The 22,962-nt window shown below is 44.7% G+C and overlaps 1 protein-coding gene across 3 annotated transcripts in view; it reads right to left on the reverse strand.

Annotated features, from left to right (window-relative positions):
- Window positions 1–4,193: 4,193 nt before the first annotated feature.
- LOC144799189 (endonuclease/exonuclease/phosphatase family domain-containing protein 1-like) overlaps window positions 4,194–22,962 on the reverse strand; it is a 103,380-nt gene continuing 84,611 nt past the window's right edge. For 2 of the 3 annotated variants that reach the window (XM_078670438.1, XM_078670439.1), the window contains 6 exons: window positions 16,057–16,108; window positions 14,350–14,454; window positions 13,240–13,374; window positions 10,405–10,519; window positions 9,604–9,939; window positions 4,194–8,077 (listed from right to left, as the gene is read on the reverse strand). In XM_078670438.1, coding sequence (XP_078526564.1) covers window positions 7,962–8,077; window positions 9,604–9,939; window positions 10,405–10,519; window positions 13,240–13,374; window positions 14,350–14,454; window positions 16,057–16,108 — 859 coding nt within the window. In that variant the 3' untranslated portion in view covers window positions 4,194–7,961. The remainder of the gene's footprint in view (window positions 8,078–9,603; window positions 9,940–10,404; window positions 10,520–13,239; window positions 13,375–14,349; window positions 14,455–16,056; window positions 16,109–22,962) is intronic. The other variant, XR_013603772.1, reaches the window with a different exon arrangement.

The raw sequence follows: 22,962 nt of genomic DNA on the forward strand, positions 1-22,962 counted from the left end.
TGACACATTTCCTCCTATATATCGCTGGGAGGCCTTCGAGTAGCTACGCGCTTTAGAAGACTCATATAAATACATAATAACATAACATATTCTAACGCGCACGGATACTCAGGAGTGTCCCGGCACGAAAGCCAGTAGTACAGAGACGGGAGGGTATATAATGCGGCTGGATGTTAATTAAAAAGCAATGTTTTTAGCTGCTTTTTAAACAGCCTAAGGTCTTGGGTGCTGCGTAATTCATAGGGAAGGGCATTCCAGGCTTTGGACGCCCTGAATGAGCGGGAGCTACCCCCAGTTCTGACAAGGAGGTAGCGTGGAATAGTGGTGAGGCATTGGCCCGTGGAGCATAGATGTCTATGAGGCACATAGAATTCAAAACGTCTCCTTAGGTAGGGGGGCCCATATTTATATAAGGCACCATGGGCAAGGGTAAGTGCCTTGAATAGAACACGCTGACCCACTGGGAGCCAATGCAGAGGTGCTGCTTTGTACTAGCCCTGCCCGGGACACCCAACAGCACTCTTGCTGCTGCATTCTGGATGTTCTGTAACTTTTTTAGCTGATAACCATGAGGCCAATGTATGAAGCATTGGCGTAATCTAAACGTGACAAGATGAGAGCGCGAGTCACCATTTCTTTCGCTGGTCTGGGCAGCAGTGGTAAGAATTTCCTGAAAATTTTGGTGTGCCCAAGCACACACCGGCCAATTTTTTTTTATCTGTGGTGAGAATCTGAGGTCCTCGCTGAATCAAACTCCCAGATTCTTCACTGGGCTCCCTGTTGTCTTGGGCATGGGGTAGCCCGTAGGCCAAAGGTCATCCCTGAAGTGCGGCGGGAAAGATCCATAGAGAAGGACCTCAGACTTATCCTCATTACATTCAAGCTAAGCTCCCGCCAACCATGGAAAAACTGCTGCCAAACAGTTCTTGGCTAAAACAGGGGACAGGTCATTTTCCTTTCATGTGAAGAGGAACTGGGTATCGTCTGCATAAGCTATGATCTTAACACCCAGCTCCTCCGCCAGATAGATCAAAGTGGTAATGTAAACGTTGAAGAGAAGAGGGCACAGAGTTGAGCCCTGGAAGAATCCCGTAGTCACCTTTCTAGATGCTGAGGAAAACGGGGGCAGCCATACCTGCTGAGTCCTATTATCTAGGAAGACTTCAATCCAATCCCATACCAAGCCGGATATTCCAATCTTCGAAAGACAGGCCAGAAGTTGGTGATACGGCATCATGTCGAAGGCAGCAGAGATGTCTATTAAAATCAGAGCTGCTCTGCCGCCTGAATCTAAAGATTCCCTACTAGCCTCTGACATTTCAACCAGGGCGATCTCCGTACTATAAGTGGCCCTGAATCCCGAATGGGCTGGGTGTAGGGCACCTGAAGACTCAACAAACTTGGAGAGTTGTTTGTGTACTGCCTTTTCGAACACCTTCGCCACAGCCGGGAGTAGTGAGATGGGTCGGTAACTGGCTAGTATAGCTGGGTTTAAGGAGGGCTTTTATAACAAGGGAAGTAGTTTGGCCTGTTAGCAATCCTCAAGCAAACACAGAAATCACTGCTATGTTAATTAAGGATATTGGAAACTACTCTGATCACACCATTAGTCTAGGGGACCAGTTTTGTCCAACTAGTCAAGCCTGGTGACAGAATAAGTTGATGGTACCAATTCCTCCAGCAAGTCATAAGTTTTCTGATAGTTACTTCTACTTCCATGACCAGACTTTTAAAATATTCCCAGGCTCCAGACTGGATCTGAAAAGTTATGGAATGGCCCTCCTTCACCAGTAGATGGCATTGGCTACGTCGTGGCGTCGGTTACTGCCTGGATATGGGGTCACTGGAGCCACAGTGTCACACCAGCACCTTGATATCAGTTCCCAATTTTCCGTGCATAGTCTTTCTCTGAGCCAGAACTGGTGGACATCACCCAGACCTTCCTGACCGCTCTTTGAAGTCCATCTGTCCAGATCCTGACAGCAACACAAAAGCAATGTGGTTTGTGGACAAATCAGATGGGGAGGTACCTCATCTTTGCTGAAGAGCTCTGAAACTATGGGCCTGGTCTCAGGTGCTGTTTAAGGCTGGTCGCCAACTATCTGGCAGGGTCGTTGAACATGACAGCGGACAGCCTGAGTCAGCGTTATTCTGTAGATCATGAGTGACATCATTACTTGGAAGTGGTACATGGCATCTTAGTCCTATGGGGCATCCATATGGTACATCTGTTTGCCACTCACGAAAATGTGAATTGCTCATAATCTTGTGCCTACCAGTTTCTGTTACAGAGAGTCCTGGGGATGTATTTCAGTTAATGTGGAATTATTTGGTTCACTATGCTTTATCCCTGGTTCTCTTTATCCCTCGAGTGTGGAGGAAGTTGAACCAAGAATAGGCAAGCCATTGTGGTTGCTCCGGATTGATAGACAAGGATGTGGTATGCAGACCTTATGAGATTCTCCTTGTTTCTCCCGCACCAGCTCCCACCCAGAGCAGACCGCTTCTCATAGTCCGAGGAGCATGTCTTCATTCGAACCTCCAGAGCCCCCACCTTCATGCCTTGAGATTGAGCAGTGGCAGCCGAGTTCTTTTCTTCTGTTGCGAGGGGTGATCAATGTCACCCTGACAGCACATTGCCCCACCACAAAATCGTTTTATGCCAGGTATTGGAACTGTATTGTCTCCTGGCATGCGAATGAGAGTATGGACCCCCTCCACCCCCCAATGCTCGTCTTTCCAATATTTTGAGCTTTGTGCTTTTGTTGGCCCAGCAAGGTTGTGCTACAGGCACAGTTAAGGGATATGTTACAGCCTTCTCAGTTTTTATTTGCACACATGACCAACATGCTCAATGTTGAGTCCCTTTTAGCTCAGGGTTTTGAATGAGGTGTTGTGTACATGTTTTCTCTTCCCCTTTTATTACACCTCAGTGAGACCCTAACATGGTTCCAATGATCTTGAAGGGGACTCCATTTGAGTCTGTGAATTGCTACTAGTTGCAGCTTTTCACATTTGAGACTGTGTGCCCATCATGTCTGTGTGTTAGTAAACTGTAAGGGATGCTTGTCCTGCCTCCCTTCACTTGTTTTAATGTAGACAAGCTGGTACTGAGAACAAAAGCAGGTTACGAAGGTGGTCTCTACAAGGAGGAGGCGAGGCTACAAATGCTGGATCCTCAAAGGGTGTCCAGTTACTGTTAACAGAACTAAGGATTTGAGATCCAATGGCCACCTTTTTTGTAGGACACACAGGCAACAGGAAGGGTGAAGTAGTCCATCAGAGGACCCAACCCCAGTGGATTGCGCTTTGTATTAAAATGTGTTAGGCCCAAGAGCGAACAACCAGAAGGCATCAGTGTTCATTTTACCAGATCATTGGAACTTCTTTGGCTTTGGCCAGGTGGGTGCCCATCACAGGCACTTGCTGTGCAGTGATATGGGCTTCACACATTCACCAAGCATTATTGCTTGGATTCAGAAGAGAGAAAGGATGACTATTTTGTTACTTCAATATGTTAGGACTTTCTGCTGACCATTTCCTCTGATATACCATCAGAGGGGGGAATTGCTGTGGTATCAATTTGAAAGGTGAAGATTCCGCAAGTCGAAGTATCCATCTCAAGAATAAGTTACTTTCCCATGGTAATGATCTTCCTGCAGATTGCTCCACCCACCTCCCAATTTTGTGGCATGGTTATTGTCATCTGAATGTTAAAATTCCAAGTTATATTTTTGCACTGCATATACACTATCAAATTACAGCTGATCTTGTCACAGCCTCCAATGGCTCTCAAAAACTTTACGTGGAATGGTCAGTGTGTGAGAGTAAATTTACAGATATAAGGGCATAAAAAATGGTAGGGGACCCTCTAGAATCTTTCAAATCAAACACCACACACGCATCTAACATATGAAATACCTGTTGCAGCACTCTATTCAAGCGTAGCAGCCGTATAGTCTACAGGAGTGCAGCACATTAAAACAACTCTTATTACCTACAGAGGAGGGGAGGAAGAGTTTCAGCATGTCCTTCCAAAAGTAAGCTACCAAAGTTAAGCCCTCCTTTCTTTCTCCAATGCATACACTTTAAGTAATCCTGAATAGATGCTACAATATTTTACTAACATGGTGGAGGGTAAACATCTACTTCTGATTCTTAATTTCTTTTTTTTAAAGGATCAGGGTGAAAACTTCATAGAAAATTATTTTTATTTTCTAGGAACACCTTGCACATAACACCAAAGTTGGATACTACTCAAAGTGGACACATTTATTTTTCAAATGATATATCAAAATTATGTTTTAAAGTGGGTGTTCAAGTGCAAAAGTGTCAATAGCCAGTAGTCCACTAGTGCCCACAACACATGAAATAGGCTATTTCCCGTCGATGCACATTTTCAAATTATGCACTTGATTCTCTGTTGCAAATTTAATAATAAAAAGAAAACAATACTATGACCCTAAATCAAGTACCCTTTGCTTTTTCCGATAGCTTGGTTTTCACTTAGGTTGGCCAAATTTAATATCTTTGAACTAGTATTTCCCTAGACAAATGTTGCTAATTTTCACAAAACATATTAAACAAAGTTTTTTTTGCTTTTTGTTCAAACCAAGTGCAATGTATTGAACGTTTCTTCGTCAATTCCATGGGTGCTCCCTTGTGGTGTTCAACTCCTCTGATGTGAGTCTGTATTAGCAAAGTTTGGCATCATGGATTACCTCGGCAAAGCCTGTGCCTTATGATTTAAGTTTTTAAATGTTGAAATCAAGACAATATTCTGTGATATAGTGAGCATGGACAAAGTAACCAGGTAAGTCACTTCAAACTAAATTTATATTAACCTTTGAAATTGTACCCGGAACTGAGCTCTAATTCCATCAGTTTTAAAATAGTATTTTAACATATTATGGTAATGTAGTCACATATATATCTTGTAAACTACTGTGGGGGCTTTCCATTATATGACACAATTTGAGTGAATGTGAGAGTTTGCAGTACCCCCTGATCCCGAGTACCTAGCCCCATTCCCCACCAACCTCCAAAGTTGCAACTTTGAATCCCAAAGAGAAAGAGGTTCAAATCAGTTACAAAGCCAACTTGGGGTCGATAACTGATCAATGGATTGCCGTCAGAATTGTGGTTGCAAACCATTGATACAAAAGTTATAGACTCATTCCCCTTCCAAATTGTGATCTGCTAAATCTTTTCTGAATTGGAAAATGGGGTTAGTATATATGTAACAGGGTTTCTGCAGTTGCAAACCCTGGATTTTACCAATTCGGTGTCTGCAGCCACAAAATCCCTTTGTACATTCGGCCCTTCATATCAGCGAATAGCTGTAAGGTGAAGAGTGGGCTAGAGAAGCATGGATACATGAATGGTTCAAACACACTGTACAGGAGGTTAAAAAACAGGACATTAGGGCACAGAAGCTGGAGCCTCTCCCAGGTGTTGCTAAAGAGGTTAAACGTTGTAATAATTGTTGGGAATCACACCCCAAGTTCCATTATAAGGGGTCTGCTGAGTAGAGGAGAGTTGAGCTTTGATGTGGAGGTACTTTCTTCTCTCAGTCCTAAGGCGAGGTAGGCTTTGTTGTGGAGGTCCTTTCTTCTTTCAGTCCTAAGTCGAGTTGGGCTTTGATGTTGAGTCCTTTCTTTTAGTCCTAAGGCAAGTTGGGCTTTGATGTGGAGGGCCTTTCTTCTCTCAGTCCTAAGGCGAGTTGGACTTTGATGTGTAGGGCCTTTCTTCTCTTAGTCCTAAGGCGAGTTGGGCTTTGATGTGGAGGTCCTTTCTTCTCTCAGTCCTAAGGCGAGTTGGGCTTTGTTGTGGAGGTCCTTTCTTCTCTCAGTCCTAAGGCGAGTGGGCTTTGATGTGGAGGACCTTTCTTCTCTTAGTCCTAAGGCAAGTTGGGCTTTGTTGTGGAGGTCATTTCTTCTCTTAGTCCTAAGGCGAGTTGGGCTTTGTTGTGGAGGTCATTTCTTCTCTTAGTCCTAAGGCGAGTTGGGCTTTGTTGTGGAGGTCATTTCTTCTCTTAGTCCTAAGGCGAGTTGGGCTTTGTTGTGGAGGTCCTTTCTTCTCTCAGTCCTAAGGCGAGTTGGGCTTTGTTGTGGAGGTAATTTCTTCTCTCAGTCCTAAGGCGAGTTGGGCTTTGTTGTGGAGGTCCTTTCTTCTCTCAGTCCTAAGGCGAGTGGGCTTTGATGTGGAGGACCTTTCTTCTCTTAGTCCTAAGGCGAGTTGGGCTTTGATGTGGAGGGCCTTTCTTCTCTTAGTCCTAAGGCGAGTTGGGCTTTGTTGTGGAGGTCATTTCTTCTCTTAGTCCTAAGGCGAGTTGGGCTTTGTTGTGGAGGTCCTTTCTTCTCTCAGTCCTAAGGCGAGTTGGGCTTTGATGTGGAGGTCCTTTCTTCTCTCAGTACTAAGGCGAGTTGGGCTTTGTTGTGGAGGTCCTTTCTTCTCTCAGTCCTAAGGCGAGTTGGGCTTTGATGTGGAGGACCTTTCTTCTCTTAGTCCTAAGGCGAGTTGGGCTTTGATGTGGAGGGCTTTTCTTCTCTTAGCCCTAAGGCGAGTTGGGATTTGATGTGGAGGTCCTTTCTTTTAGTCCTAAGGCAAGTTGGGCTTTGATGTGGAGGGCCTTTCTTCTCTCAGGCCTAAGGCGAGTTGGGCTTTGTTGTGGAGGTCCTTTCTTCTCTCAGTCCTAAGGCGAGTTTGGCTTTGTTGTGGAGGTCCTTTCTTTTCTCAGTCCTAAGGCGAGTTGGGCTTTGATGTGAGGTCCTTTCTTCTGTCACTCCTAAGGCAGGTTGGGCTTTGATGTGGCGGTCCTTTCTTCTCTTAGTCCTAAGGCGAGTTGGGCTTTGATGTGAGGTCCTTTCTTCTTTCAGTCCTAAGGCGGGCTGGGCTTTGATGTGGAAGTCCTTTCTTATCTCAGTCGTAAGGCGGGTTGGGCTTTGATGTGGAGGTACTTTCTTCTCTCAGTCCTAAGGCGAGTTGGGCTTTGAAATGGAGGTCCTTTCTTCTCTCAGTCATAGGCTTGAGTCCTGAACAAAGACTTTCACACAGTCACTGCCCTGAAGATACTTCCCTTGCTTTATTCAGTGCTGCACCAATTGACTTTGCCCTGGAGGCTCTCTTTCCTGGAATGGAAGGCCTGTGCAGATGTTCTACCTATTTCTCAATCCTGGGCTGAGGCCTGTACTGCTACACACCATTCCTACCCTGTCAGCCCTCGCATTTAATATCCCTCGGTTTTTGTATACTCGATCCCTTGGCCGTTTGTCTGCTACCCTACTTCCACATGTTTGCAACTCCTTTAGCGGAGAAAAGACCTGTCTCTGAGCCCCTGAGGGAGCAGTTGTTTTCTCTATAGAGGGACCACACGGCCTCCTCCTCTTGCACAGAAGGGTCTCCCTTTCTCCATCTATCCGAGACTTCAGTTTTTCACCCATGCTCTTACTTCATCACATATGTTTATACAGTGCCTGCTCTATGAATGAAGCGGAACTCTTCGCCTTAAGGCACCTTGTTATATACAGACCAGGGCATGTCTAATGGGGCACTGTTCCACCAACAGATGTTGCTATTTGGCATTACAGTCTTATGTCACAGCCTTTGTTGGTTTTCTTGTTAGTTCTATCCGTATTGGTCGGACACTCAATAGAAAGTATTCATCTTTAAAATATGCATTATTTAATTTAAAAAAATAGGTTATTTTCATTTTAAAACTTTGTTCTAGTCTCTTGTGTCTGGGCGGTGGGAGCCACCTGCTTGTTTTGCACATCAGCAAATGTGGACACACTTGGCCAACCCTTGGCTGGGTGATGCAATGAGCTCCAGGTCGTCCTCCCGGTTACTGAAGCATCCGCTTGTCCCTGCAGCCGTCAGGGAAGGATATCCCAGGTCCATGGGCCTTCCCACTTAAACCGGTTGTTTGGGTGGTCCTGCCACTTTACCTGTCTGTGAATGGCTCAACCTTTGTAAAGCTCCACCCAAAGGAGGCCACTGTGTGAAATGGTTGGGTGGTGTAGCTGTTCCCCTAGTGATTGAGGGATTTCCAGCCCATTTTGGATGACCCCCCAACGTCCTGCAATGAAAGAGAAGAGAAGTTAAACAGTTGCAATGGCCTCATATTTCCTAATCTTGTCTCCATATTGATGCTCTTCCCTTTTAAATTCCACCTACGATATAGAGATCTACCACTCTTGCCCAGTCCCCCCCAAACTCCCACCCTCTATCTTCACACCTATTATCTACATTAGGGGCGATCCACAAGGGCTGGAACAAATTCAAATTCTCTTGACAAGTGAAATAAATGTACATGCAATGAATCTAAATTGGAAACATTTAGACTAAGTGATACTCTGGCATAGCCCAGTTCTATTGCCCAAAAGTGGACACCCTGTTCTACATTCACATTTGTGGCTTAATCACTCTCATTGTTTCTACTCTCCTTTCTCATCTAGGTATTGCCCACTTCTTACCCCTGTCCTTGAGGACTGACAACCCAATCACATTTCCTACTCTTATTCTGTGACTCTAGCCTATCATCTGCAGCACGGCTCTGCCTACTATCTCAATTTTAAGGGTCTTTTATTCTCGTGCTCCATCTACCACCATTATTCAGCCTGACATAGGGCCAGATTCATCAAGCTTAAATCTGCTCACAAAGGGCCAGATTCTGAGAATCTGGCCAATTGCGAGCGGTATTTTTGCTTTTGGGATGCATCATCCCAAATGCAAAAATCGCTAATTAAGAATTCGCTAAATTGCGATTCTTTGCATTTAAGGAATCTCAAATTGAGTGCATGAAAGTGAAAAAAGTAGCGAATTCGCTATTAGGGCACGCAAATTACCATGAAGTACATCTTCGTGGTAATTTGCAAAAACTTTGAAAAATGCACTAAAGTGCATTTTTCAAAGTTTCATGTTGCGCACACACATGCCCTAAGGGCATGTGTGTGCGCAACATATGTGCACACATCAATTTCAGGGGTGCAACAGGGTGTCCTTTGGACACCCCTACACCCTTGAAATCGCAATCTCAATTTGCGAATCGCTAATTGCGATTAGCAAAATGAGATTGTCTTCCTATTCATTCCTATGGGCCTCTAGGCCCATAGGAATGAATGGGGAGATATTCCTTAATTGCGACTCGCAATTTGCGAGTCGCAATTAAGGAATTATTAGAAATCGCTATTTTTGTAGTGATTTCTTGATGCATAGCATTTTGCTATTCCTTAATAGCGAATCGGTATTTTTCGCTATTAAGGAATAGCTAAATGTGTTCTTGATGAATCTGGGGATAGTATTTTCCCTACACTTTATACCTTTTCCCACCATGGTCGCCTTTATCTTGTTTTTTCTCCCCAACGCTGATTCCATCGTTTTCTTAAATCCATTAAAGCTAGGACAATAAAAGCCCAACGTATAAAAGACAGGTAACTAAAATTGAGAGTGGGAAACATTTTCTGTGATGCCCCCTCTTATTTCCCTGTTGAAGTTCTATGGATCTTTTTTCTTTTACTTCCTCAGGTTTCCTTTCAAATAACTCAACATTTCCACAGATACTGAGCCTACAGGCCGGCGGCCAAGGTATCATCACTCCATTACCTGTAGTTAAGGCTTGAATTGTGCTGCTGGACCACACGCTGTTCAGCAGAGTGTCTGAGGTGCCTCTACTGCCGACGTGATTAGGTGAAGCGTTCTGGCCTACAGTCTCTCCCAGAGTCCTGGACCCTCCTGATGAGCTGTTTGTGCCGGAAGATCTTCCTTTCTCTGTGGATGTGACCTCAGTAGGCCCGCTCCTCTGTGACAATGGATCTTCTGTGTCTTTAGAGAAGATCTTGGAAGGGATGCAGCAACTGAACCCACAATCTTCCAGGAAGCTCAAGCTTTTCACGTCCAACCCATTTCTGAAAACTCCCAGCGCCAACAGCTGCGGGCCATCTGCCAACAAAAGACAGGAAGTAGCTGGGTTTGTGCAACAAACATCAAGGAACCCACTGCCAAGAGTCAATGGTCACCTCTGCCTTTGTTGATTGCGCTCCAGGGAAATCATGGATAGCCCTCAACCCTAATTAAAGTAACCACAGTACACAGGTTACCGAAAGTGAAAGCATAGTTACCATCAGCAGAGACAATATCTTCCTTGATCATTCAGCCTCCAAATGTCAATGAACAGAACATTACATCATAGATCATACCTTGGGAGGGGACTCAGTAGGGAAGAGGGGTACAACACAAGTCTAAACACCCTCTGCTGGGACACTGTCAGGCCCTCTCCTCCTTTGAAAACAAATCCCATATCCTAACAACCACAGGTGAAAGTCACAAACCCAAATTCAAGAATCATGCTCCCCTGGCGAAAGGAGTTGCGTATAAAGTAGAACTTTCTGAGACCCTTCTGCTCACCTTCCAGATGAGACCGCAGTGACTCTAGCTGATTAGCCCCGTGGGAGGAGGCTTCCGGGGTCTGCCCTAAGGATTTTAAAGGAACATTGAACAGCTTAAAGTTCAGTTTTTCCACCTATGGAAGACAAAACAATTGTTCAGAGTTGCAAAAGCACAGGTCACGGATGTTGACACCTAAAAACCAGCAGTCCAGAAATCAATTAATTCAGACAAAATGTAGCTGAAGTGTATTTGTCTATTAGAATGTTTCTCGCCATCACTTACAACACGCAGTGCAGTAATTTGCACCATGGGCATACTAAGATGTACAGGTTAGGTGGGGACGTGAGGTTAAGGTCTGTGATCTTGCTGACCCCAGTATTCGCCCTCAAGGCGTTTCAATTGTTTTCATGTGAATGCTCTTTCTTCTACTTTGAGCGTGCTGTATATGTTTTCATCCAGCTTACTATGCACGTTTATTTGCAGCTTTTATTGTTGCCAGGAAACCCCATTTTCCTCTAGGTCTAATCATTGTTAACCAAATCACTCAATAGGTTACCTGAACAATGAAATATCGAGCTACAGAGACATAAAACTTGCTACATACAAACCCTTTTAGTTTCAGGTACTTATGAACTCAAAGACAGAGAGAGTGACTGTTTCCTTATAAACTGTTTCTCTAATATACTTGTTAATATAAGTTATCACAACTGAAGTAGATCGAAAACAATATGAGAAAGTAGATAGATGAGACGTAAGAAAAGACAAAACAATCAGTATGACGCCGGTCTTCAAAACAGAGAAGAAGTATTATTGAAGTGGAGTTTCTAAATAAAAAGAAAATTGACCACCACGGCAGTTCGCCGCTGCCGACATGTGACATGGTGCTGTATTATTCAGCTGAATGGTACTTCAGATTTCTGCAGCGCGTGCGACATTTTGTGTGCAGCACCCAGAGTTGGTGCCTGGTAGCTGTGCTGTGGTACTGACCAGACTTCTCACCTATGAAGTCCTATTAACAAGTGGACATAGTAATTGCTACAGATAGAGGATGCACCCATAGATGGCGCCTCAGACTGGATTTACCTAGCAATACACCCTACTGAAGATTGCTAAACAGGCACACACCGATTTAGGGCCATTTGTGTTCCCATCTAGAGGAGGGCTCGTCTGACATTTCGGGATGGAATGGTCCAATGATTAGCAGTGTCTGATGCATAAAGAGGACCTCTGCCTAGAGTAGCATGGTGAGCGAAAAACAATGGACTGGAATGCGGATCAGAGGATTGACAATGGCTGAGATCAATTAAAGCATTCCACCCATCATCTTGTTATTTGTAGTAGTAGTTTGTTGGCACCCGCTTCTTGTGCTTTGAACTGTGATTCCTCAGTGAACTCGCTACTCTTTCATAATATCTATTGGTTTTATTTAGAAATTTGCCACAGAGCAAACATAGTCCTAGTAGACATCATACTGGTAAAGTAGAGTGTACAATTAACCTAGGAAGATTTAACAGTAAAGGAAATGCTTTAAGTCTTCGAGTGTCCACTCTGTTCCTTGAAGCTGATAGAGGAATTTGTATATGCCCTGCTGCTCAGGGATCTTTTCCATGCAGCCCATGGACAGTTGGACACTGAACTCACAGGTAGGAGCTCTTGCTCGCGGTGACAGGGCCCAAAGGGTTCCCTTGCGAATTCTTCAAAACATACATGCCTAAACTCTGCAATCACATGCTGGAGGCAATTGCATCCGCAACAGCAAAGGTCAGTCTGCCATAGGACTGGTGCCATGCAGAGATCATGGTTTTCAGTAAGCCAGACCGGCCGATGAATGACCCTTCCTCCTACCACCCAATTTCACTACTCAACTCGGAGGTCAAGGCATTGGCAAATAGGCTAATACACCATATCCCTGACCTGGTCCACCCAGATCAGGCAGGATTCATACCCAACAGGGCGACCTGCCACAACATCAGCATGTATATAATGCAATGGAATTGGCAGAAAAGATGAGCGAACCAGCGACATATCTTCTGGCGAAGAGCGACAAATCGTTCAATTGCGTGAGTTGGGAATATTTATTCCTGCTCCTCCAGCACCTCGACTTTGGCCCACGATTCAATGCTTACTTCTGATTATTATATACAGATTTAAAGGCATTGCTGCGGGTGGCCGGGGCCAGATCGGAATCATTCTCCATGCGGCAGGGTACGCGGCATGGTTGTCTCCTGTTCCCCCTGCTGTTTGCTCTGGGCATGGAGCCAATGGTAGTGTGGGTCAGGATGGACGCTCAGGTGTGGGGTTTCAAATGGGGTGAAGGACTAGTCAGATACGATAGCATCCTACGCTGATGATGTCCTGTTTTTCCTTACAGCATCGGACTTCACGGAACCCAGGATATTGCAGATTATGAGCAGGTATTATCCTTTGATATTGATTCATCGTTTGTAATAATATTATTTTGGAACGGCCTTGACGGTTACATTTCAAACTCAATAAAATATGTCCCCCCAAAAATATATATATATATATATGCTGTCTTTGTTGCTCCTAATAGCTCTCGGTCCATATAAACCCACATAAATCCAACAACACTTACTACTCCCATACCTTTGGCGACAATACACGCTACATAAAACTGAAAAAAAAGTAATGATTCCACGAGTGGCCACATGGTGGCGCAATGGCGATGCAGACGATTGATCATGTTCTTTTCCGTTGACAAAATGTTTGTGTTTTGGCTATCTTCGGGGTCAATCTCGGGAGACAGGGTGGAGCACTTTCAGACGTGGTTGGATTTTGAACCTCTGACGAGATATTGGGCACTGCTAAAAAGTGAAAGCATTTTAATCTCACCTTGAAGTGCCCTAGTAATGGCTGGCATTCCTGTGGATGCTGCTCGGCCCCCGGCTCCCCCATCTCAACGTTGGCCACGCTGACTAGCTCCAGCCCGGAAGTGCTGTCCCACAGGAAGGCTGCGCGCTTCTCTTCCTGTTAAAAAAGCAAACACGAGGCTTAGATGTTAGGTTGACATTGAATGTTTCCTGCCCGGTTCTTCTTTTTCTCTTAACTGCCAACCCACATACCCTGGACCATCTTGCTTTCAGTTAACTTTTTTGTTTTTTAAACAGTGCTTAATTTGTGATGGTGACGGGAAGAGGGGCCCGCTGTAAGTGAGCAGTGCTTATTTTTCACAATCGGACATTGTTCTAGATCAAAAGAGAGGAAGACAGAAAAGAGAGAAAAATGTGGGAAATGAGGAGAAAGGGTGTCAGAGGGAGAATTGCCTAATGTTTTCATAATCACGGCTTCCCTTGACTCACTCGTTCTTAATATATCATCGACTCTAATTTCTCTCCTCCCACGTCTTGAATTTCGTTCAATTTTCTCTTTCCCACATATCAGATGTAAACACCAAGTTATTAAGATAGCTGCGAATTCTGGGTGAAGCCTGTGTTTTTTGTACAGTTCTAGTTTTGTGCCTGTTGAGGCACAGCGTTTCATTCAGTTGTTAGGTTTCTAACTAGGGTAAATTCTGATATTTTGATAAGGCAATCCTATTGAAATCAATGGAGGTGAACTATTTTTGGGAGAGGGATTTAAGTGTGATCCCGCTGAAGTCTGTTGAAGGCATTACAAAATATTGGCAGAGGCAAACAGAGTTAAAAGGGTGTAACACCTTCCAAATTGAGGGTTAGTTTAGTGGTGTGGGCCAAGGGACAGTAGGATTACACAAACGTGGTAAAGTTCGGTACCAGGATTATCATCCACTGTTTGATGTCTCTTGGGGCTGGATGTTGGTTGATCAAACAGTTGGGTGACAGTCTACTGAAATTCCTTTACACCCCTCCCTCTCCGTGGCTCTTCCCTCTTTTGTCCCTCTGTTTGGTGTGTACTCATCCATCAGCAGGCATTTATGTGCCACCCTAGGTCCAGTTGAGGAATGAAGTAGATTGCCAACAGTACCTGAGTTTCATCTTCACAATCTGGGATGACGTATCTCCAGCTGCCACGTGGACCTGGCCAGTCCCTCACGGCGGGAAGGGAAGGAGTTTCCATCTCTCTGCAGAGCTGCAAGCAGAATGATAGATCATCAAAGTGCCACCATTCGCTGATCAATATCTCCATGCACCATCTCCAGTGATGACAATAAGTACCATTCCAAAACCCGGACAGTGCACTATTACTACAGTGTTTCCGAAGACACGCCAGGGCATCAAGTATTTCCTCCACCAAACAGCTACATGACTCAAGAGCCACCAGCTTTTACAAACTAACTCAGTGAACAACAGAACATGGATTCAAAATCAAAGCAGTTCCATTTAGCACACTCAGGAATCACGTATACAGCATATTGTCCAAAGGTTAACAGTAGTATAGACATTACTCTCTATATGCCCCCTCTGCAACACTGCTATGGAACCTATGTTTGCCCACATTCAATATACATTCCCATATTTCCAAAATAGCCTCAACAACCTTATTCCAACAGAGAGCCAGCCCAAGTGGGTAACTACTTCTGTATGTTCTCTAGGATGTACGTCAGTACAACGCGATCATTTTGATCACGATACTTTACGACGCAGCCATTACAACGCAAGTCGTTACAACGACTTGTGTTGGAGGGCGCTGGATTGTGGATTAATTTAATTTTCTATTCCAACTCCAGCCCACGTAACAGTAGGAAAGGTGTTGGAATAGAAAATCAAACTATTGCTTAAACAAGAGCGCCCACCAGCGCAAGTCGTAGTAACGACTTGCGTTGTAATGACTGCGTCGTAAAGGTCGCGCGGTGTAAACACCACGTTGTAAAGGATGTTTCCGTTCTCTATATTCAGACAGGGGCCGCCATGGGTGTATAAGCCTTGGACCCCTCAGGCTTGTAACATAAAATAATGATAAATAATGCATGATCTACAACACAAGAGGGATATCTACTACAGTTCCAACCCAACCGTGTCTCAAACTGAGCAACACACAACTTACCACCATGTAACATCCAGTAACATAACCAGTTTAACTGGTACTGCTTTGTAGTTGGCATTAAACTGTTCAGCATATTCTATAGTAGCACATGGGAACCGGAGCTACAATTCTTAAACCACCAGTACCAATGGGAAGTTCAGCCACTCACACCACACAAGCAAACATTTAGCGCTCATTAGTAAAGTCACTACTTAACTAGTTAATGGAATAAGCTGCTGGCCCAATTCATAAACTCAGCATACTTAATCCCAGCCTATACCTCTCTAGGGATAAACTCCAGATTAACTTCAGTTTCCCACAGCCAGACCTACAAACATTCTGCTAATACTAACCCACAACCTATAACATAACGTGTATTTGTAAAGCTCATGTTCACCCATAGGCCTCTTGGCGCTGAATAACAGATGTTTATTGTTACTCAACTCAATGGTACTCATTTTATTGACCTCAGAAGGATGAAAGGCTGAGTGGGCTCACCGGGATTTGAACCTGGGACTATGAGGCCGAACACAAGCCCCTACAGTGGACGCATTAGTCCACTAACCCACTAGACCCAACAGCCGGCACCTGGAAAAACCTACCAGCTTAAAATTAAATGGTTTTTTAAATGTAAAGTTACTACCTGATGCTACTCTCTGCACTTCTCCATACCACATCCAATGAGAGCATTCCAATACACAACCGTACCTTTTCCAGAGCGGCTTCTTCCTGCACTTCCTGTACAGCTAGTAACGTAATCCTGGTCAAGAAATGGTGAAAGAAATAACTCAATTAACCTGCAGGTCTTTACAAGCAGATTGCAACAGGCAACATCACTGTAAAAGGTCTCTCCACTTCCAGAAGAGACCTGGTCAACTTATAGGAAGAGTGCCAAGTCCCCATGCAACCCATCATTTGGAACAAGATACAACCTGACCCCCTGAGTTTGCTCTTTCTCGTTGGAATCCAGACGTCACCAACCTCCTAGTGCCCGTCACATACCTAGGGCGCCCCACCAGCTATGGGAACGGTAACAGTCCTGGAGGGCTGGCAGTTCTGGCCTATAAATCCATGTGAGGGTACTCCCCTTATCGTCTCTAAAAGAACTAATGAATCAGACTGCCCATGATGCTCTACCACAGATAGGGCCACATGGATTATGCAGCTATGCGGCAGGGGAGGACTGAATGTGGTGGCAAGAAAAGGCTGTTTATGTTTGTAAAAATAAGAGTACCCCTGACACAATTTCCTAAATCAGGGTGTGTTAATCGAGTGTGAACAAAACAAATTAGGAAAGTTGAGAATAATTATGGACCAACACAACATATATAATATACATACACCCTCTGAAATTAGGTTTCACATTTTGTTTTATTTTATATTATTTATATAGAAAATTTTCTTCATGTACAATTTAAAAAGAGAAAACATAGAATCTCCAGAGCCATGCCAGAAAAGAATGTCCTCCACGCAAAATGAAGAGGTAACTTATATACCTTTAGATCAATATTAAACCATTTGAAGTATCTGTATATATAACAAGCATTGGAAATGCAATAGGTCTCGCATTAGAAAAGTTGGAGCTATTGGTCTTGTAAATGACAATTTTTTTATTTTGGTTTTGGTTTTGAAAATAGCTAAATTAATATCTTTGTCATTTACAATGCCAATAGTTATAACTTTCGCAAATGTGACACCTATAGCATTTGTAATGCAACATGATTTGTATTTACGTGACTTAGATGTATTGATATTACAAATAACAATGGCTTTTAATTTAGTAAGTAATTAATACTTAAATAAAAGTGATTGTAATTTATAATGGCAATAGCTTAAACTTTTGTAAAAAACGTTTGTGAAGATTATGTTCAGTGTATTTTATTGTGACGAAAATCCAAGAACAGAAGTGAAATATTAACATCTTTTTGTGACATTTGTAATAAATCTTGAAACATTGAGAGAACATAATTGAACCAGTTGTTGTTGAATGGTTGCACAGATTGATGCTGTGATGGCGCAGTGGTGCTGAGTGATGCTGTGGTGGTGCTGAGTGATGCTGTGGTGGTGCTGAGTGATGCTGTGGTGGTGCTGAGTGATGCTGTGGTGGTGAAGAGTGATGCTGTGGTGGTGAAGAGTGATGCTGTCGTGGTGCTGAGTGATGCTGTGGTGTTGCTGAGTGATGTTGTGGTGGTGCAGACTGGTGCTGTGGTGGTGCTGATTGGTGCTGTGGTGGTGCTGAGTGGTGCTGTGGTGGTGCTGAGTGGTGCTGTGGTGGTGCTGAGTGATGCTGTGGCGGTGCTGAGTGATGATTTGGTGGTGCTGAGTGATGATGTGGTGGTGCTGAGTGATGCTGTGGTGGTGCTGAGTGGTGCTGAGTGATAATGTGGTGGTGCAGAGTGATGCTGTGGTGGTGCTGAGTGATGCTGTGGTGGTGCTGAGTGATGATGTGGTGGTGCTGAGTGATTGGGAGAGGTGTGGCGCCGCGGCCAGGGCGACTGACGCTGGAATCTGGGGATCACGGTTCGATCCCCGGCTCCGGCGGCAGGTTAGCCCAGCACCATGCGACTCTGGGCAGTAGCTTGCTTAATCTTCCCGACGGCCCCCAGCGCCTAGAGACCCTAACGGGTGATTGTGCGCTATACAAATGTGGATTATTATTATGCTGTGGTGGTGCTGAGTGGTGCTGAGTGATGCTGTGGTGGTGCTGAGTGATGCTGTGGTGGTGCTGAGTGATGCTGTGGTGGTGCTGAGTGGGAGATGGGGAGAGGGAGAGAGGGAGAAAAAGGAGAGCAGGGAGAGGGTAAAGAGAGAGAGAGAGGAGAGAGATGAGAGAGAGAGGGGGAGAGAGGAGAGAGACGGAGACGGGGAGAGAGGAGAGGGAAAAGAAGAGAGGGAGAGGGAAGTGAGAGAAAGGGAGACGGGGAGAGAGGAGAGGGAAGAGAGGGAAATGGAGAGAGGGAGAGGGAAGTGAGGGAAAGGGAGAGAGAGAAAGGGAGAGAGGGTAGAGGGAGAGGGTAAGAAGAGAGGGGAACGACGAGAGCGAAGGACGGAGGGGAGAGAGAGGGGAGGGAGAGAGGGAGAGAAAAAGGAGAGCAGGCAGAGGGGGAGATGGGGAGAGGGAGAAAAAGGAGAGCAGGGGGAAGGTAAAGAGGGAGAGAGGAGAGAGAGGGGGAGAGGGGGAGAGGAGAGAGAGAGGGAGAGGGTGAGAGAGGCGAGAGGAGAGAGGGAGAGGGAAGTGAGGGAAAGGGAGAGAGGTAGACGGAGAGAGTGAGGGGAGGGAGGGAGAGGGAGGACGAGAGGGAAGGAGGGAGAGGAGGGGAGATAGAAGGCAGAAATTGCCTGAGAAACAGACACAAAGAAGGAGTAAGAGAGAAAGGATGGCAGGCTTTGAGGAAGAAGAGTGCCGCAGACAGAGATCATGCGGTGAGAAACAGGAGGGGCAAAGGCAGATATGGAAGACGACGATCCACCGAGCAGGTCAAGCCGCGGAGAGGCACAGGCATAGAGCAGGCAGAGCACGGGGAGAGGAGGGGCACAGAGAGACTGAAGGGCAGTGGCAGCTAGATTGTAGGTGCTATGAAAAAAGGAGATAGTGAGTCTGAAAAAGGTACGAGTGGGCCAGAGAGATTGCGAGAGAGAAAGACGAGAGCAGACAATATGAATGAAAGGGAGAGAAACAGTAAGACAAACTGGAGGGAGACAACGAGAAGTTGGGGAAAAATGAATGCATGTGGCTAGCAAATGAGGGACTGGGAAGTACGTGATACAGACGAGATAGTGGTAGTAGATGGACGAGTTGAAAAAAAGAGATGGGCAAAAGGCAGCACAGTGAGACACAGGGAGAACGAAAGAGAAAGAAGAGGGCATCATTGGGTAAAAGTGACAGAGAGAGAGAGGCAAGAGGGAGTGTAAAGTTTGAGTCCAAGAGAGGAGAGCTACACAGAAAATAAAAGTATGGGTGCACAAACAGACACAAGCAAGAGATAGAATACTCTGGGAGAAATATAGCAACGAGAGATAGAGTGACAGCAATAAAGAGACTAGGAGAGTGAATGGGAAACTCGGAATTCCAATATTTTAAGGGCAGAGTAGGAAAGAGACATGCATTAGACAGGCAATGTGGATGAGAAAAACGAAGATCAACGCACGAGAGGAAGAGAGCAATAAAGACACTAAGTGGAGACAATGAGAAATGATAGCGAAATGTAAGTGCACCCACGGGAGAGACTGGGTGGGGCAGGACAGACAAAGTGCGATACAGAAAAGAGACATGCATCATACAGAAGGGAAGGGCAAAAAAGAGATAGAGACAGTAGAAAGAGATGGGCAAAAGGCAGTACAGTGAGAAAACAAAGATGAAACAAGGAAGAGGGAAAGAAAGGATGGAGGCTGACGGGCCAAAAGAAGGAAAGGAAAGAACGAAGGAAGAAAGGGAGCAGGGTGAACAACAGAAGGAAGGACATTGAGGAGAAACGTAGCCGCAGACTCTTTGGACATTAGGAAAAGGCACGCTGAAGGGCGAGGGAGGCGAGGGAGGGAGGAGAAATGCGAGAAACGTGTGAAGCAGGGGGCGGGGGTAGCGGATACCTTTGAAGTGAAGCTAAGCTTCACTTCAAAGGCTTATTGGCACAGCGCACGCTGGGGAATGCCTGTGGGAGGGAGGCTGGTGTCTGTGCACGCGCTTTTTATGGCAATGCACATGCGCATTGAGCGAGCTTTTCACGGGCACTGCATAGAATCGCCCGATCTCGGTAAGCTCTGTTTAAGCCCCTTTATATCTCGCTCCGCTCAATGCGCATGCGCATTGATAGGTCACGAGACCTAAAAATGTGTACTGTTGACACTGAAAAATGTATAACAATAGTGTCTGGATTCATGATAGGAAACATAACCCTTTCATTTAATCAAAATGTGTAATTACAGTGCATTATTGATCGTAAAAGACAAAAACTAATATTTTTGATACCTAATTCCAGAGGGTGTATGTATATTATATATATTGTTTTGGTCCATAATTATTCTCAACTTTCCTAATTTGTTTTGCTTACACTCAAGAAAAGGCTCATTACGCAGCTCAATGCAGCACATTTTGTGATAGTATGATTTAGTCATCTTTACATGTTATTACTGACTGGGCAACATTTTTATTTCAGTGGTACCAGTTTAACAACCAAATTCACTAATCAGTAACAGAATGGAGACCAGTCAACCTTTGCAAAGGGCCTTCCACTGCGCGTCAACATGTGTCGCTACCTTTCAAGTAACATTTGATTTGTTTGAGCTAGAAGCTGTTTTTTTAATTCCAATCAGCAGATTATGCAGCAGATGATGAATTAAGTGGAAAATCCATAATTTTGCAGAAAACATAGCTGATGCAGAATCGCAGAATTCCTGTGACCCTGACTGTAGACCATCCAGGTTGCTAGATGGCAGACTAGTCATGAGTGGGAAAGCTCCCGTCAAGGTCAGATGGTAGTGACTGACAGAGGGAATAGCCTTGGTGGCACTCACTTTGGCCTGTATCTCTGGCCTGCTTATGGTTTCCCTACTGAGCCCTCTGTGCTATGTAGCATACCAATTATGTCCTTGAGAATGTACAGTGGATCAGACGGCTCAGAGGTATCCCTCGCCATTGGCTCAGAATAGGCTTAGGACAAGTCTTACTTTTGGTATCTTACTCACGTTCCACGCCATCACGGCGGGGGTCCTCCCAAGGATAGGGGCTTAGCAGGTGTGCACTCAACAGGGGTGCAAAACACCTGCCTCTCCGGAAGCACCGTCTCCTTTTGGCATCTCTTAAACCACTATTTATCTAGAAGACCATTCCAAGACAGTCTCTAGACACGCCGATCTGCTCACCTGGCCAGCCATTAGGTGACACTAGACACATTGGCACATAGGCCCAGCCCATGGAGCTCAACCTCCCATTGCTAGGCTATCAGTCAGTTAAGATAGCCACAGCTGGCAGTGCCCCACAACACAAACCATGGTTATCAACAGGATCATCCTCCCAGTTCACATTCACACTCCTAATGCTACCAGACATAGCAGTGTTAGGGACCAGCGGTTCTTAACCTGGGGTCCAAAGTCCCCTGGGGGTCCGCAACTGCTTAGAAAATTAAACAATATTAAAAGATGAATAAAGTGTATATAGTGTCAAACATTCCGTAAATGTGAAAGAATTTTAAATTGTAGCCTAGAAATGTAGTTGATATCCTCAGGGTGATTTGGGGGAGCAGTGCAAGTGCATCAAACAATATATAGTATGACGGTGAGTGGCTTAACCAGTTGGCCACCAAACATGCTCAGTTAGCAGGTGCCCTAATAAAGGAACTTGCCTCTCGGTCACAAAACCCATTGACCCAGTGCTAAAAATGTATAGTACTAAAATAAGCGCATCCATCCTCTATGGGGCAGAACTATGGGGCTTTAGCAATTTAGCGCAACTTACGAGCTCTCAAAACAAGTTTGTGAGGGGATTAGTTGGCCTTCCACCATCTACGCCATTTTTTCCCCTTTTCTACGATCTGGGTTGCCTGCGAATAGAGGATGTGGCACGCTTCAGACCTGCGGCCTATTGGAGGAGACTCTGGGTTACACCTGAACTCTCCCAGTATGCCCAGGCCCTCCTCGAAGTCGGAGACGCAGATACTGCCAATAGAATTTTATGGCTGAGAGAGGTCAAGGCAGTTTATACCGCCATGGGTCTGAGCACACTGTGGGAGAATACCATTGTTAATTCTTTTCCGCCTAGAAAGGCTTTCAGGGAGCTATATTGGTCAATGGCGAAACTTTAGAACTTGCACTGGCCCATCACTCACAAGAAATTTCCTGGAGCTTAAACAAGAAACTGCTTAGGAGGGCTACTGGGATTTTATCACACTTCCCGGAGACCGGAAACTGTACCACCAAGACAGGGTGGGTACCCTTCCTGTCAACTCTTTTACCGGCAAATGGCAAGCTAAAATCAATATATGTTGTCCATTCTGCCCACTCCAGCCGGAAAGTATAGCCCACATCTTGTTTATCTGCCCAGAGTATAAATATCCCAGGCACATGTGGCTGAAGTCCATTTGTCTGCTGAAGGTTATCACTACTGGAGCAGAGGCACTAAGGATTCTCCAAACTGACTGTTCAGTACCTATTGTAATTGCTGTCACAACAGTTTTACACTGGATGTGGGCAATAGGGATGAGAAAGCTACACCAGAACTAAAACTGTTTCATTTAATTTATACATTCCTTGTGTATAATTTATTCTGTGATGCCTATTGATCTTTGACCATGGACCGTTTTATATTCTATATTACATAGGGTTTTAAATCATGTTTTTAGATAAATTATTATATACTGTATGGATTAACTTGACGACTTAATTTTCTGGTAGTGATGCCCTGTCACTCACAATGTATTGTTTGTCTTTTTCTTTTTTTAACATGTATAGTCTTTTATGATATGTATATCGAAATAAAGACTTCTTTGAATTGAATTAAGTGGCTTCAGTTAAATTTTGAAAAGGCCCAACCTTCCCATTTCAATTACATTTTTGATCTTTTTTTATGTGTCATTTTAATAAAATATGTAATCATTTCTATATTTGTTTGATGAATGTTTG

This window comes from Lissotriton helveticus, chromosome 12 (assembly GCF_964261635.1).
Source record: "Lissotriton helveticus chromosome 12, aLisHel1.1, whole genome shotgun sequence".
NCBI classification, from domain to species: domain Eukaryota; kingdom Metazoa; phylum Chordata; class Amphibia; order Caudata; family Salamandridae; genus Lissotriton; species Lissotriton helveticus.